The following is a 15350-nucleotide window of genomic DNA, read 5'->3' on the forward strand; positions in this document are numbered from 1 at the left end:
GACACATTAAAAATGTGTACTGTGGTCTGACCTTTCAATGTATTTACGCAAAAACAAACACTGTGTTCTCTGGGCTAAAGAAGAAAAAGACCATCCAGGCTGTTAGCAGTGTAAAGTTCAAAAACCAGGGTCTGGCATGGTATGTGGGTATTAGTACCCATGTGAGGCACCATTAACACTGCAAGATATGTACACATTTAGAGCAACACAGCTTTAAGATGCTGTATTTTTCAGGGATGTTGGTTAGCTTCTACATCAGTGGCTATACCAGCAGCAAGGATGTCTCTTTACAGAATACAAAAATGTAATGAAGTTTAAAAAAAAAAAAAAAAAAGGTACACCACTGAATACTATGTATCATTAAAAATACCATGATAAATGATAGTTCTAGGCAAAAATGCCCCTTTAATAGCTTGAGACATGATTTAGGCATGTAGTTTGCACAATGCTAACTGTTGGCATAAGCCTTCCTTGCTTATTAGCAACATTACTCCTGACATTCCAGCACAAAACTAAAGAAATAAACTTAAGATACCAAACATGTCTTGGCTGATCGACAACATCTGCAGCTGCAGTGAGTACAGCCTATTGTGCTTCATCAGTCATGAATAAAGAGCAGCAATCTTCAGTTAGTTTGACCAAACAACTTAACAACCCTGGACATTTCAGGCTACAGATGTAAACTGAGAGCACAGGCTGATTAGGTGCTGAAGGCAGCAATGTAAAGCAGTGTCTGGTTGCTGTGGAGTTAAAAAATGTCCCCGGTACACAGAGAGGGATACACACAGCTCAGACACACACTTTCTGAACTGGAACTGTGTGTATACCGCACGCGTCTATCCCCCCTTGACGACGACGGCATCCCCACCCACCCACACCTTGTGTTTCGGCCATAGAACGCATCCAGAAGAACAATGACGTTAACCACAGACAAAAACAACAAATAAAATAATTAATCAAAAGAAATTAAACAAACAAACAAAAATAAGCAAAAGAACGCAGGGTTGTCTCTCATCCATACTGAAGTGCAGGAAGCAGAGGTAACATGGAGATGCCAGAATTAAAATGTTGCCAGAGTCAGAGATCTTTATTGTAGTTTTAGTATCACATGGTCCAGGTTGGAGCTGAATGAGGGTTATGTTTCGTTTTTAGAGAGTCCAGCTGCTGGAGGAGGGATTATTTGGCGGGTTTGGTTGGGTTGTTTGGTTTCTGTTATGGGGAAGAAAAAAAGGCATGGAAGACTGAGCCAAGCTGACTGAAGAGGGAGAGGGAGACAGAGAGAGACAGAGAGAGACAGATGAAGAGAAAGAGAGAGCTCTCCCTGGCAGTACAATCTCCTACCTGGTCACCTTCAGCAATCTCCTGTAGAGATAGGAGGAGTGGGAAGAGGGGGAACAGACATCCGACAGGACAGAGAGAGAGACTGTCAACAACAGCCATGGCATGGACAGAGATTTCACAAGCATGTAAACACACACATACTTGCATTTCAGCTGTCTTGATGTACACACACACACACACACACACACACACACACACACACACACACACGCACACGCACACGCACACACACACAAAAAACAAGCACATGTTGACTCTGTTTCTATTGTTACTTCAAAAATGTGGCCACAGAGGGGTGGTCAGTGGCCAGTTCTCTTCTCTTGGCCTGGGCTGAACCTCATCACGGAAAGGGGAACAAGATTAAGTTGTTGTACGCTGTTATTAGAAAATGACTCTGTAGCATGTTGAACAACTTGTTATTTAAGTTGATATTCAAAAGAGATTTTGAATATTTGTTGAGGGAATTGAGGGAAAAACGTCAAAAATGAAGATAGAAGGTTTTCTTCCGACAACAGCGATCGATCATTGCTGCATTCAAACTTTCCTCCACTTGGTGGTGCATGTGTTTAACAAAAGTTACACACACAAATAATTAATTAAAATAATAAAATGGGGAACATACAGGAAATTCATAACTGAATAAGCTGCTTTAGAAATACAGCCAAATAACTTATTTTCAATGCCCTATTTTCTCCCAGATTTTGTGTAATGCAACATAAACACCTGACTAGTGACTAATCAAATGTAGACATCTAGAATAATTAATTGGGCATTGGTCTTGATGTGAAAGTGGTATTACAGCTTGACTGAGCGGCAAGTCGGGGCATTTCATGGAGGCAGAGTTTGGCTCGGCCGGGAGATTCTTCACTGCAGTAGCATTGCAAGCTGCAAGCTAGGACAATCTTGTGGTAGTGGACTGGGCTGTGAGCTGAGAGATTTTTAACCGTGGTAGTTGACTGAGCCATGACCTGTAAGATTCTTCATCGCAGTAGCGGACTGAGCTGTGAACTGGGAGATTCTTCACCATGACAGTGGACTGGGCCGTGAACTGGGAGATTCTTCACCATGACAGTGAAGTGGACTGTGAACTGGGAGATTCTTTAACATGACAGTGAAGTGGACTGTGAACTGGGAGATTCTTTACCATGACAGTGGACTGGGCCATGAACTGGAAGATTCCTCACTATGGTAGATGACTGGGCCAAACACTGTGAGAAAATTCACAGTGGTAGTGGACAGCACTATGCATTGTAAGATTCTTTGTGCTACTAGTTTTGATTGTGTACCATTTTTAGGTATTATTTTTGCTCGCCATGCAGGTATTTAAAAATACATTTTAGGTCAAAACATTGTTGCATAACTACCATAAAACAATAGCATCAGGCAGCGTATTTGTAACCAACATAATGTAATACCTCTCCATGACGTTGCCTTAAGAGGATTTCTTTAGATTGGAGCATTTCACATCACTCCAGATAAAAAAAACTGAATTAGGAAAATACTTAAACTCAATTATTTTGAAAATCATTTATAAATTCTGAAATCAATAGAATTCCCTTTAATCGACATGAAAAAGGAGTATATAAGTAGACAGACTAAAGCACAGTGTTCTCATTCAATCCAGTCCACCTCTGATTACAGTGAGTCAAAAGACTACAGGTTTATAGCAGTCTCTCTGCCGAGCCACTGACCACACTTCATCTGCTTGAGGTCACGGATTAAAGCTTCAATGCGGGGCTTAAGATTTGGATGTAAAAAAAAAAAAAAATCATAGGAGATGAAAATCCACTTTTAAAAGGATTGGAAGACCTTAATCCTGATTTTGGCCAGACAGACGAATAGTGAGTGTAGCACATACAGAACTTCACTGATGCCACAAGTATGTGCCATTAATCAAACGCACTGGTATAGAGCCAGATCAGATATATGACGAGCTATTAGCATTAACTCCATATGTAAAAATAAGAGTCTGTGGGCTAGAGGGGTCAGCCTCAGGGCAAAAACCCCACATGAGATGATGAGGCACCATCCACTGGAGGAAGGAAGAGGAGATTCCTTAAATCTCACTGTATTTGTTTCATCCTTTTTGATAGCTCGTCAGTTACACTATTCTTGGTCACAGGCAGCTGGATGGGCCACCCAGAGCACAGGCAGCTGAGCGCCAGCCAAACCAGTGGAGCAAATAAACCCACAGTATGTGTGTCATTTATCTGGCACACGATCACAGGCTACTTGACGCTAACTTGGTGCAGGAATTAGATAAAACAGAGGGTAGGGGAAACACATGGACAAAAAGAACACACGCACGCATACAGAGAGAGAGAGAGAGAGAGAGAGAGAGAGAGAGAGAGAGAGAGAGAGAGAGAGAGAGAGAGAGAGAGAGAGAGAGAGAGAGAGGAGAGAGAGAGGAGAGAGAGAGGAGAGAGAGAGGAGAGAGTGGAGAGAGTGGAGAGAGAGAGAGAGGGGGGGGGAGAGGAGAGAGAGAGGAGAGAGAGAGGAGAGAGAGAGGAGAGAGAGAGGAGAGAGAGAGGAGAGAGAGAGAGAGACTGACCAGCAATGTCACAAATGCAGAGGCAATGATTTGGGCTCCTAAGTGTAATGTGATGTAGGCAACACCTAAAACACTACAGCATGGGTGTCTAATCTTATCTGGGGTCTGTGTGGCTTCAAGCTTTGACACCAACTAAGCAGGAGGACCTGTTGGTCTCATTCTTTTTATTGATCTAACCACAAATGTGGCTGCTACAGTGAGAATGGACAAGCTTTACAGAATACTGGTGAAATGTACAACATACATTAATTGGTTCATTACGATATATTAGAATTTCATCATGTTTATGACAAAGCTAATATGTGAATTACATTAACATGCTATTGTTTCCATTTTCTCTTCATTATAGCATTCAATATACAATATATTGAAGCACAAAGCTTGAAACAAAAAAGTTGTGCTTTACTGTGTCCTAATTTAAAGCACTAGCCACAAGCTAACACACAAACCACAAGCTAAAAATAAAATAAGGCATGTTGCAATACAATTCTACCATTTAACCTACGCAGTGTTGAGGTTTCTATTTAAAATGTTACACTATAGAGCTGGACCACGCTGCTGTAGCTAATTGAAACTAGACTCCAGAAAAATCCATACATTTGTTCATGAATTAAAACTATGGGTATTATCATCAGTATTGTTAACCGCATAGTCCAGATAGGGTCGCGGTAGCAGTTGGGAGAGCAGAGAATCCCAGACGTCCCTGTCCCCCACAACTTCCTCCAGCTCATTCTAGGGAACCCAAGCTGCTCTCAGGCCAACTTGGAAATATTCTCCAGCGGGTCCTAGGACGACCCTGGGGTCTTGTCCCAGTAGGCCGTGCCTAGTACACCCCCAACAGGAGGCGTCCAGGGGGCATCTGAATCAGATGCCCGAACCACCTCAGCTGGCTCGGGCATCTGAATCAGATGCCCGAACCACCTCAGCTGGCTCCTCTCAATGCGGAGGAGTAGCGGCTCTACTCCGAGCTCCTCCCAGATGACCGAGCTCCTCACCCTATCAAGTAGAGTGTAACCCGCCATCCTGCGAAGAAAGCTCATTTCCGCCGCTTGTATTCGCGATCTCGTTCTTTCAGTCATGACCCACAGCTAATGACCATAGGTGAGGGTCGGGATGTAGACCGACCGGTAAACCCTCTTCACCACTACAGCCCGGTACGGTGACCGCATTACTGTTGCCGCCTGTCCCAGCCCGCTGGCTGATCTCATGATCTCTATTCCCATCACTCGTGAACAAGACCCTGAGATACTTAAACTCCTCCACCTGGGGCAAGTCCTTTCCTCTTACCTGGAGTGGGCATGCCATCCTTTTCCAGGCTAGGACCATAGGACCAGGTGCTGATCTGCATACCAACCGCTTCACACTCAGCTATAATCCGCTCCAATGAGCTCTCCATTATAAATTATAATTATTATTATAAACCGTTCCATTAAAAATATGGCAAGTTTTGAAAGGTAAAAAGCATTAATGGCATTTTCCATAACAGAGCTCAAGAATGTTCCTGTGGTTTCTCCATTCATTTTTATACTCAGATCTCAAGGCTGATGCAATGCCGCAAACCTCTGTCCCCTGTGAGTTGTTGGAACTTTGTGACTTTTAGCAGAATGGGCTGTTACCCAGCACTGGATAAAAGAGAACTAAACTTCATTAATGTTACTTCTTGATGAATCTGTTCTTTCTGCATTCATGGTGTTAAATGCGTAACAATTGAGTTTCAGGCCATTAAATCTATAAAAATCGTCTTTGTATGAAAAAGACCTCATGACAACTAAGATTAAGCATGAAAGGTACTACTTCTAATAGCTTTGCCCCTGTGTTCTGGATAACAGATTAGAGCGCAAAAAGGGGATACGTAAATAAAAACATTAATTATTAATTTCATGACATTTATACATGATGATCACTTAACACAATCTAAATTCAGTTATTTTGACAAAATAGCTGTGTGCAACTATTTCATTTTAGGTTGCATGTGTGCCAAAGCTCTGTAAAGCTTGTCCAACCTCACAACAGTAACTATGAAAGAAAACAGAGAATGGATAATCAATCGATCTGCTTAGTAGCAGAGAAAGATTGCAGCCACTGGCTGTTTCCAGACAAGACTGGACCCTCTGGCACTACATCTACAGAGCATCTACCGCAATTACAGCACACTAAGATTATGAGAAAGCAGCAGTACCCATCGAGCTCATGTTGATCTAATGCAGCCCTAATCTACCACACCTGCCTCTAATATTCATATGCTCCTGAAGATTTTCTTTTGGTTTAGGTGTGTTAGATTAGAGCTGAAACTACACACTGCAGGGCAGTAAACGCAGCTAGCAACAATATAAAAGGATAGGCGGTAGCAAACAGATCTGGAGGACAGTTTGCCAGCAGAACATCTGGCATCTCTCTTTAATAAAGTGTCATAAACTCAACCAAGTTTCCAGAACAATGTGAGCTTTATCCTGCTATTTTTATCTTGGATGTTCTCTTACTGAATGTGGAAACTGTCCTGCACTTTTACTGAATTTTACTGATGTGTAGAGAAGAGGTACCTGTAAAGACGGCTGCCACTCACCTGAATCACTCCTTCCATCATGCTCACCATCTTGTTTACAATAGCGATGACTTTATGTGTCCGCTCTGACGGACTGATGTCTGGCCGGTAGTGGCTGGACATGACGTAGCGGCAGGTCATATACAGCACATAGGTAGGTGACAGCTTGAAGTGTACAGTGGAGCTGTTTGTGTAGTTGATGATAGCTGACAGGAAGGCATCTTCAGCTGTAGGTTCAATGACAGTGATTCAGTCCAGATTAACCAAATCAGAGACATGAGCCATTATGACCCTGTTTACAAATGGACGTTTCATATACCTTGTATTTGGAAAGTATATTAATGAGATTATAACCATGTACTTATACATTTGGTAGTCAATTGTGTCTCGGGTCCTATATTGCACACAATATACAAATCATCCTAATAGATGGCAATTTATAGCCTATTTTAGACGCCCTTTTTTGTATTTCTTGTACAAGCTCTGGCTAAAATGCATCTCCGACCTCTCTATGGTATGCACCATTGTTTTAAAGAGGCATTCTGGCCTAAAACTAAAGTTTAATATGTTATGTTATGCAGCATTCTATAGCGCAGAATAATATTCCTTAGGCTAAACAACAGAATTCATACTAACTCTTACCACAGTCATCAAACTAAATTGCAAAGAAAAATATACTATACAAAGAAAAATACTACCCTTCTTTTGCACAAAATGGACACAAGATAAAAGGTTTACCCTTTCAGCCAGAGAAAATGAGCCAAACTGAGGTCAGTTATCTAGATAAACACATACTACATGCGCTCCTCATCTGATGATTATTTCTGTTGCTTGACTGATCTTGAGTGAATACATATTCCTCCCACCTTCAAGGTGCATCATCATCACTTTATTCAGACTACTGTGGTACCACTGCAGGATGTCAGACGTAACAACAGACATAAATATTTCAGACAGAGTGTCCTTTTACCCACATTTTTATCTGGATAAGCCCTATCCGGATACAATACGGAAACATGAAACGGCCACATGTAAACAGAATCTATGATCATAAAACAGTGTAAATATAACTGCTTTAAACTTAAAACTGCTGTAAATATAAGTACCTTGGCAGCATGTGAGGTTATTGTTCTTAGACAAACATACAAGCAACTTCAAAAATCAGCTTAACACAGGATTCAACAGACTGAGTGAGACTACACTGCACAGACACTGATAACACTGTCCCTCACAGACTGTTCTTGAGTCTCAGCAGGGGCCACAGACCACTTAGAATCAAAGGTCCTAAACTAAGTTCAAAAACCACACAATCATACAATTACTGTAAGAACAAGCAGCCAGTGAGCTGCCCCACTCAGAACAATTGAACAAATACACAGGTAGAGTACACAGGTGGTAGAGTGAGCTTACATTGTATCTCGTGACAGAAGGGAAAACTGGCCTACAGAATCAACCTTGCACAATCATTGCAAATACACTATGATCACAAGGTGTGATATGATTCATATGATTCCTCACCACCTACTGCTGAGTGCTGAGAGAGTGGGAAATTCAGCTGTCACAGCCATTAATAGGTACTGACTTTGGGCATTAAACAGCATTAAATCTCTTGATCACTGCTAGCAAATGTCAAAACTGAATAAACATTTACATTATCTACCGGAAGCTAACTTGGGCTATTTCCTTGATATCTTTTTACAAGGAAATACAAAAATATGTAGCACAGCAAAACATCAGAAGTTGAACTCATGGTATCTTTCCACCAGGTGGTGTGGTGCGCTATAGCTGTATTGACCGTGGTTACCCTTCTTGCTAGGTACCAAGCGTGCTGAGGCAGAAGGTAAGGGTGGACCTAAAAATTGTGCAGACTAGGGGTGAGTGACATGCTAAAAATATCATAATATTTAAAGATGTGTTGATAGATATGAACGATATTTTGAAACACAAACAATGCACTGCCAGTGCCACATTTAAAATAGCTATCAAAAGCTTGACAGATATTTAATGTTTCAGGTAAATCCAATCAAACAGGACTAATTATGCTCTTCTTACAATGAAACGTGCAATTGTTTAATATACTTCAGAATTTTCCACATAGTGCAAGTGACTTTTTGGTTTTTTTGAATGGTTAGATGAGGTAAACATTATTCAAGTTTTAAAAATTTTACATTAACATATGGTCTGAAAAACTCCCATCCTACAGGGTGACTCACAGCAGCACAGAGACACTATATTTTAGTCAGGTCTAGACTGACCAATAAGTGAAGCCCCCAACAGCAGAATTTCAGTTTCACAAAAACTGAATTGTGGAACTGATATTCAAGAATTGTTGGGTAGTAGCAAAAGGACCTCTACCTCTCATTTGAAATAAGTGCTATTACAGATGTAGTGTAGGTGTTTTCCTCACTGTTGTCAGGTTTATTATTAGTAAACAGAACCTCTTACGGAGCTTTTACAGTCAAATGTGAAACTGTTGGGTCAGACAAAATGTCCCAGACCAAAGGACCACCCTTTATGGTAGACAGGTCATCAATGTTTTCCATGCATTGACTTCTGAGGCAACCAGTTCTCCCTGCTCTCTAAAAATAGATAGCCTTTTAACAGCAACACCCTCTAAAAGCTTGCCTGCAAATGGCCCTGAGATGGGTAAGATGGAAATGCTCTTTATTCTACAGTCAGTAATTGGTGTAACAGCAGGGCCAGTCTGGAAACATTTCTACAAACACATTCACTTGCACTCCCTAATTAAAAAGGGTAACATACGACTAACACCCACTGCATGATCTCTAGGTCCAGACAATGGTCACACTGAATCATAAAATGTCCAGGGAAGACAAACACGCATTAAACCAGCTATTGGAAATTGCAGAGGGAGCGTGTGGGTGGCTGAATTAATGAATGGACAGAGGATACTTACAGTTCTCTCTGAACTCGATGCTGGCCGGCAGCGTGAGCTCAGGGCCATCATGAGGCCTGTGGGGAGAGAGAAGGCGTTCGTTAAACCAACTGAGATAGGACACGTTCACACCACTGTCCACAGACGCCCACCGCTCCAGTCCACCTGCTCCACTCCTACCATACAGCATTGTTCAGCAGACCACACTACACTCACAGTGCGAGTGAGTGTCCCATCACTACTGCTGGATTATTGATGAAGTGACTGGGTGCAGGAGGAATGTAAGGGCTCAGGTAACCCAGGTGTAGATGCTGAGGCTTTAGGTTAGGTTTCATATACATGTACTTACACCATTTCACCAAGTGTACACACTCCTGCTCCAGTCCAATGAGGGTGTTTTCAAACTTGTCTTACTTGGTCAAAACAAATTAAACCTTTTCCTTAGGTAGTTTGACATATGTAAACATTCTGTTTGAATGTTAAATAAAGTAAGTCAAGTAAGTGCAAACTTCGCACCTATACTGACATCACTGAGTCTAAACACAGATGGCACCTATACTGATATCACTGAGTCTAAACACACTTGTCACCTATACTGACATCACTGAGTCTAAACACACTTGGCACCTATACTGACACCACTGAGTCTAAACACACTTGGCACCTATACTGACATCACTGAGTCTAAACACACTTGGCACCTATACTGACACCACTGAGTCTAAACACACTTGGCACCTATACTGACATCAGAGTAAGCAGAAATTGCATTCTACACTTCTGTGATAAGTCAGCACTTGACTGCAAACAAAGAGACAACAGTAAAAGATCTGACAGACTCATTAAGAGGGCCAGCTCTGTCCTGAGAAGCCCCCAGTGCAGACGGTGGGAGACAGGAGCATGTCAGCCAGACTAGCATCTATGCTGGAGAAAAGTTCCCACCCCATGCATGACAATCTGGCAGCACTGGGCAGCTCCTTCAGTGACAGGCTGCTTCACCCCAAGTGTATGAAGTAGTGCTATCGCAGGTCTTTCCTTCCTGCTGCTGTTAGACTGTACAACTAGCACTGCTTTCACTAGAGCCCTCCTCCACCCCCCATTAGACCTCACACACCTACAGAATATAAATTCTGAATTCATTGCCATTTCCTGTGTGCAAATTAAGTGCATCCATCCATCCATCCATTTTCTAAGCCGCTTCTCCGTCAGGGTCGCAGTGGGGTGCTGGAGCCTATCCCAGTAGTCTTCGGGTGAAAGGCAGGATACACCCTGGACAGGCCGCCAGTCCATCGCAGGGCAGCAATATAAGTCAATGTGCAATACTTTTTTTTAAATCTCTCTTTAGTGTAAAGATTTTTCGCTTTATATTTATAATGTTTATATTGTTAACTCCTCACCATTCCCATTTATAATATAAACCAGTACTTCATGTGCAATACTCCATGTGGATTTCGGACAAAACATCCTTACAATGTAAATAGCTTTAGTTTTTTTGTGAAGGATAGAGTTTATATTTTTATCTTATTTTTACTTTTAGTGTTACAATATATTGTCTATATAGCAACACGTAACAAACTGTAAAAACCTTGTTAAGTAGTTAACAAAGTTAATTACTTGCTTGTTAATTCTATTCTTGTTGCTTCTTTTCGTTTTCTTGAACGCCTTGCTATCCTTTCGCTGCTGTAACACTGAGAATTTCCCTGCTGTGGGACTAATCAAGGATTATCTTTAAAAAAATAACTGTGTGTAAACAGCTGAAGCGGTTTTAGGTCAGCAGAGAGCTGTTTAAAGGCTCACCTTCCGTCGTGCTTGCTGAAGTCTTGTTGCTCTCCACGGACCATGGGCTTCACCATGCCTCTCTCACTGCCATTACCGGAACGATCCATGTCCAGCTTCCCTGAGCTCTGCAGCCACACGCACACATACGCAGTAAGATATACAGCATCTCTCTCAAACATGCACAAACAAGTGCACATTCACACATTCGTAGAAACACACAAACCTTGCTGGTGGGCAGAGCAGTGCCACTGTGAATGTCCCCGTGGAGGTCAAAGGTTGTCTCTGGGACACTCCTACAGAACAACAGGAGAAAAAGAACATATCATATGGGAAAGGTGACAAGAAGAGCAGCAAGAGCAGGAGGACAGTATTCATTACTGAAAAATGACAAACACCAATAGAACTAAAGAGTGTCTAAAAAGTTTAGGGAAGCAACAAAAAAAAAAAACAAGTTTATGACTCAGCTGCACACCATGTTCATTTTTATTGTGAAAAATTATGTAAATTTGATTTTAGACCAAACCCATTGCTTTAAACAAACAGTGTCAGTGGTATTATAAAAGTCACACAAAACAGCAGGTCTTATAAAATAAAAGGATCCCGTTCCACAGCTGCAGTATAGTTTATGGATATAAATCAGTACATCAGTTCTAACTTGAAGATGAAATAAACTGAACCGGTACTGGATATTGGCTGATACCCAGATCACAGACCTAAAAGGGACATGCAGAATCAAGAGTGTTCTCACACACGCACACACACACACGCACACACACACACACACACACACACACACACAGTCCTGCATTCAGTCAGTGTCACTGCGGAAATTCTTTGGCAATTACCTTATCAGATTAAATGAATGAGTGGGAATTTTGCCATCTAAATATACACCCAAACAGCATTTGAATTCAACTTCACAAACCACATAAGAGGTTCTAAAGCAGGAGCGTGCTGCATGGAGCAGCAGTGATTAAAAGCTGCTCTGCATGAGGAGATGCCACACACAGCAACTGCCTCCTCACCACCCAGGCCCGCCTCCAGCAGACACACAGCAGAACCCTGCTGAGCATGCTCCAACTCCACATAGACCACTTCACAGGACACACCACAGGAAAACCCCACGGACAATTTGGTCTCACAGTTTATGCATAATCTTCAACACACTTCTAAACATCAAGCTGCTGCTAAACTGCCTGAACTGATGACTACGTATGCAGGTTCTCATTTGCATTCGCTTACTGAGATGTTTCCAATCTACGCTTTAAAGAGAAAGTAGTGACAAAATGTAGACCTAAAATGGTTCAGACTGAAATCTTTAGCGTATGACTTCTACCTAAACTGCATCATCGCATTTGAGAGAGGCATCAAGAAAGAAAAATTTAAATAATAGTTCAATAAATGAGTAACTAAATCAGTGAAGCACTGATGTGATACAGGTTCTGGCAGTGATACTGACCATATTAAATGCAAGGCAGATTTGACTGATATACACCTGATATTTAAATGGTTTGAACTCATTTGTTACAAAACTGTAACAGAATATTATCCACTAAAGGTGATTTCAATATGTCTCAAAAATCTAATTTAAAAGTTATATACATGTAATTTATAATTGTGAAGGTGGAGCAGTTTGGAGATAAAGCCAGAGAGGCCAGGTTGAGATGGTTTGGACATGTGTTGAGGAGGAATAGTGGATATATTGGGCAAAGAATGTTGGAGATGGAGCTGCCGGGTAGAAGGAGAAGAGGTAGACCTCAGGGAAGGTTTATGGATGGAGTGAAGGTGGACATGGAGATGGTTGGTGTGAAAGTAGAGGAGGCAATGGATAGGGCAAGATGGAGGCAGATGGTCCGCTGGTGCAACCCCTAAAGGGAGCAGCCGAAAGAAGAAGATGAAGACGACGACGACGACATGTAATTTATAATTATATAAGTTATATGCAAAACATATAATTATTTTTGTGGAAAATTGTCAAAAAGCATGAGTGCATAGTATCAAAGTCAAGTGTGCATAGAGTGAGAGGGGCTTATGTTACGCAAGTAGCCATGCTCAAAGCACAGGGCTTTTTATTAATCAGTTACAAACTCAAGGGATTATGATTGTTGGGCAGCGCATCAACCACTGAAAAAGTTCTATTTGAGAACTTACTATGTGAGCCAAACCAATCTATGTAGTTTATAATTACAACTCCATGCAATAATTTTACCATTTTTAGCATAAAAAACAAAAACTGAATTGAATTTTCAAAAAATATATTAAATCTACAATATTTTTAACATGTTCTTAAGTCCTATGGAGGTAAGCTGTGCACATAGAACAAACTAACCTATCAATACATTAACATCAACACAAACATGAGGCACATGATTCAGCACCCCTTGCTGGATCAAAAACGATCATATTAAGTCTCCAACGTATCAAATAGAAACAAACTTTGACTTGTGTATCTTTACTTCCCTATTATCCAAGGCCTTACTTCAACATACTGTTCATTTGTTTCTTATTTGACTCCCCTTACAATTACTGGAATGCACTGTACTCAGGCTTATCCAAAAAGGGTATAGACAAATTACAGCTTGCACAGAACACTGCACATCAGCACTCAAACACATACAAATAAACATATCATGCTAGTACTGGGAACACATCACTGTGTTGGCCATTTGAAATTTCTTTTATTTGTTTTCAATGCCATTAATGTATTAGCCTTTTCTTTTACTTTAGATTGTCTAACAGAATATGTCCCACTTTGTGTTCCAAGAACACGAGACAAAAGAAGTAGGGAGGCTGCATTTAGCGTATGTGCTCCTAAGCTGTATTAATCCCATCCACAAGACAAATGGCAAAAATCTTCAGTTAACAATTTTAGAAAGCAGCATAAAACAGAGAACTAAAAAAACAATACCGTTTTTTATGTGCCTTTCTCCTTGTAAAGCACTAAGGTGCATCCGAAACGTATGAAAGGTAGTATATAAAGTTTATTATTAAGATTTAGAGGAAAATACGATTCTCACAGAATGTCATCATCATTCTGTCCCCTTTTAAGTCCTTCCCTGTCCTGCCCACAGCTGTAATCCTCTGCAACATCAGGCTGGGGTATTTATACCGGATTAGAGATTTCCACTCTATAGCCATGAAGAAATTAACCAAGCGGCTTGATGTTTTCCATCACACCAACGTGCTCTACAATGAACCTAATCAGTCTTTTCAGCAGGATCAGGTCATTAGGCCAAATCTGCCACAAATTGGGCATTAATGAAGAGCTTATTATAGTACTGCCACGTGCCTTCAGACAGGACATATGGAACCACTTAAGTTCTCACACAGAGAGAAGTAAATTGCAGAGACCAGCACAAAACTTCACATTTGCATTTAAGAGACAAGATGCCAACACAGCTCCTTACAAAAGCCTGTTGTCATACATACATGAACCCATATTACAGCATTCAACTCCAACCTATTCAAAACAATCCTGTGTTAAAAGCTCAGCTTACAGAAACTGTTAGTGAAAAAGTGAACTTACACAAAATATTTCATTTTATATATATATATATATATATATATATATATATATATATATATATACACACATACACACACACACATACACACACACACACATTATATATATATATATATATATATATATATATATATAAAAAAAAACACCCTATACTGCATACCATAACTTAAGACAAATACCACACTCACCTGTCAGCGCTGTGCTCTATTCCTGCAAGCCTTAGGCTGATGTGCACTTCAACCAGTTAGACCAGGACATTATACGTAACTACAGTGAACAGTGCGTGTCCGTGTGTCACAGCCCTGCCTCCAGCACAGCTCGTCACACACTGTGTCCCTCTGCAGTAATAAAGCGCCACACCCACCCCACTCCACATCAGCCCTCCAGCCAAACCCACACCGATCAGATTATAGAGCCTGTGTGTCTGAAGCCTGCCATAACCTCACCTTCCCTCCTCCTTTTCTCTCTCCTTCTCTCCCATTTCTCACATTCTCAAACTCTTGTGTGTCTTTCCCTCTCTATACTCTCTCTGCTGTAGTGTACAGTGGCCTATACACTAAATACAGGCTGTGTGTCTTAGCCTGAACAGGCACTGCAAAGCTACTCTTCAGCTAGCAGGTCCTGTCCCACCTCTCTCTCACACAAACAAACTATATTATACTATGCTGAAAACACACATACATGCGTGTATGTATGTATGTATCATGTGATGTCT

The 15350-nt window shown here is 41.1% G+C and overlaps 1 protein-coding gene across 17 annotated transcripts in view; it reads right to left on the reverse strand.

The window, feature by feature from the left end:
• Positions 1 to 15350, reverse strand: part of afdna (afadin, adherens junction formation factor a) — a 137594-nt gene that overhangs the window by 44642 nt on the left and 77602 nt on the right. For 12 of the 17 annotated variants that reach the window (XM_037537950.1, XM_017721719.2, XM_017721733.2 and 9 more), the window contains 5 exons: positions 11333 to 11402; positions 11128 to 11234; positions 9352 to 9407; positions 6456 to 6661; positions 1342 to 1362 (listed from right to left, as the gene is read on the reverse strand). In XM_037537950.1, coding sequence (XP_037393847.1) covers positions 1342 to 1362; positions 6456 to 6661; positions 9352 to 9407; positions 11128 to 11234; positions 11333 to 11402 — 460 coding nt within the window. The remainder of the gene's footprint in view (positions 1 to 1341; positions 1363 to 6455; positions 6662 to 9351; positions 9408 to 11127; positions 11235 to 11332; positions 11403 to 15350) is intronic. The other 5 variants (XM_017721727.2, XM_017721734.2, XM_017721723.2 and 2 more) reach the window with 1 other exon arrangement.

This window comes from Pygocentrus nattereri, chromosome 4 (genome assembly GCF_015220715.1).
Source record: "Pygocentrus nattereri isolate fPygNat1 chromosome 4, fPygNat1.pri, whole genome shotgun sequence".
Lineage (NCBI taxonomy): Eukaryota > Metazoa > Chordata > Actinopteri > Characiformes > Serrasalmidae > Pygocentrus > Pygocentrus nattereri.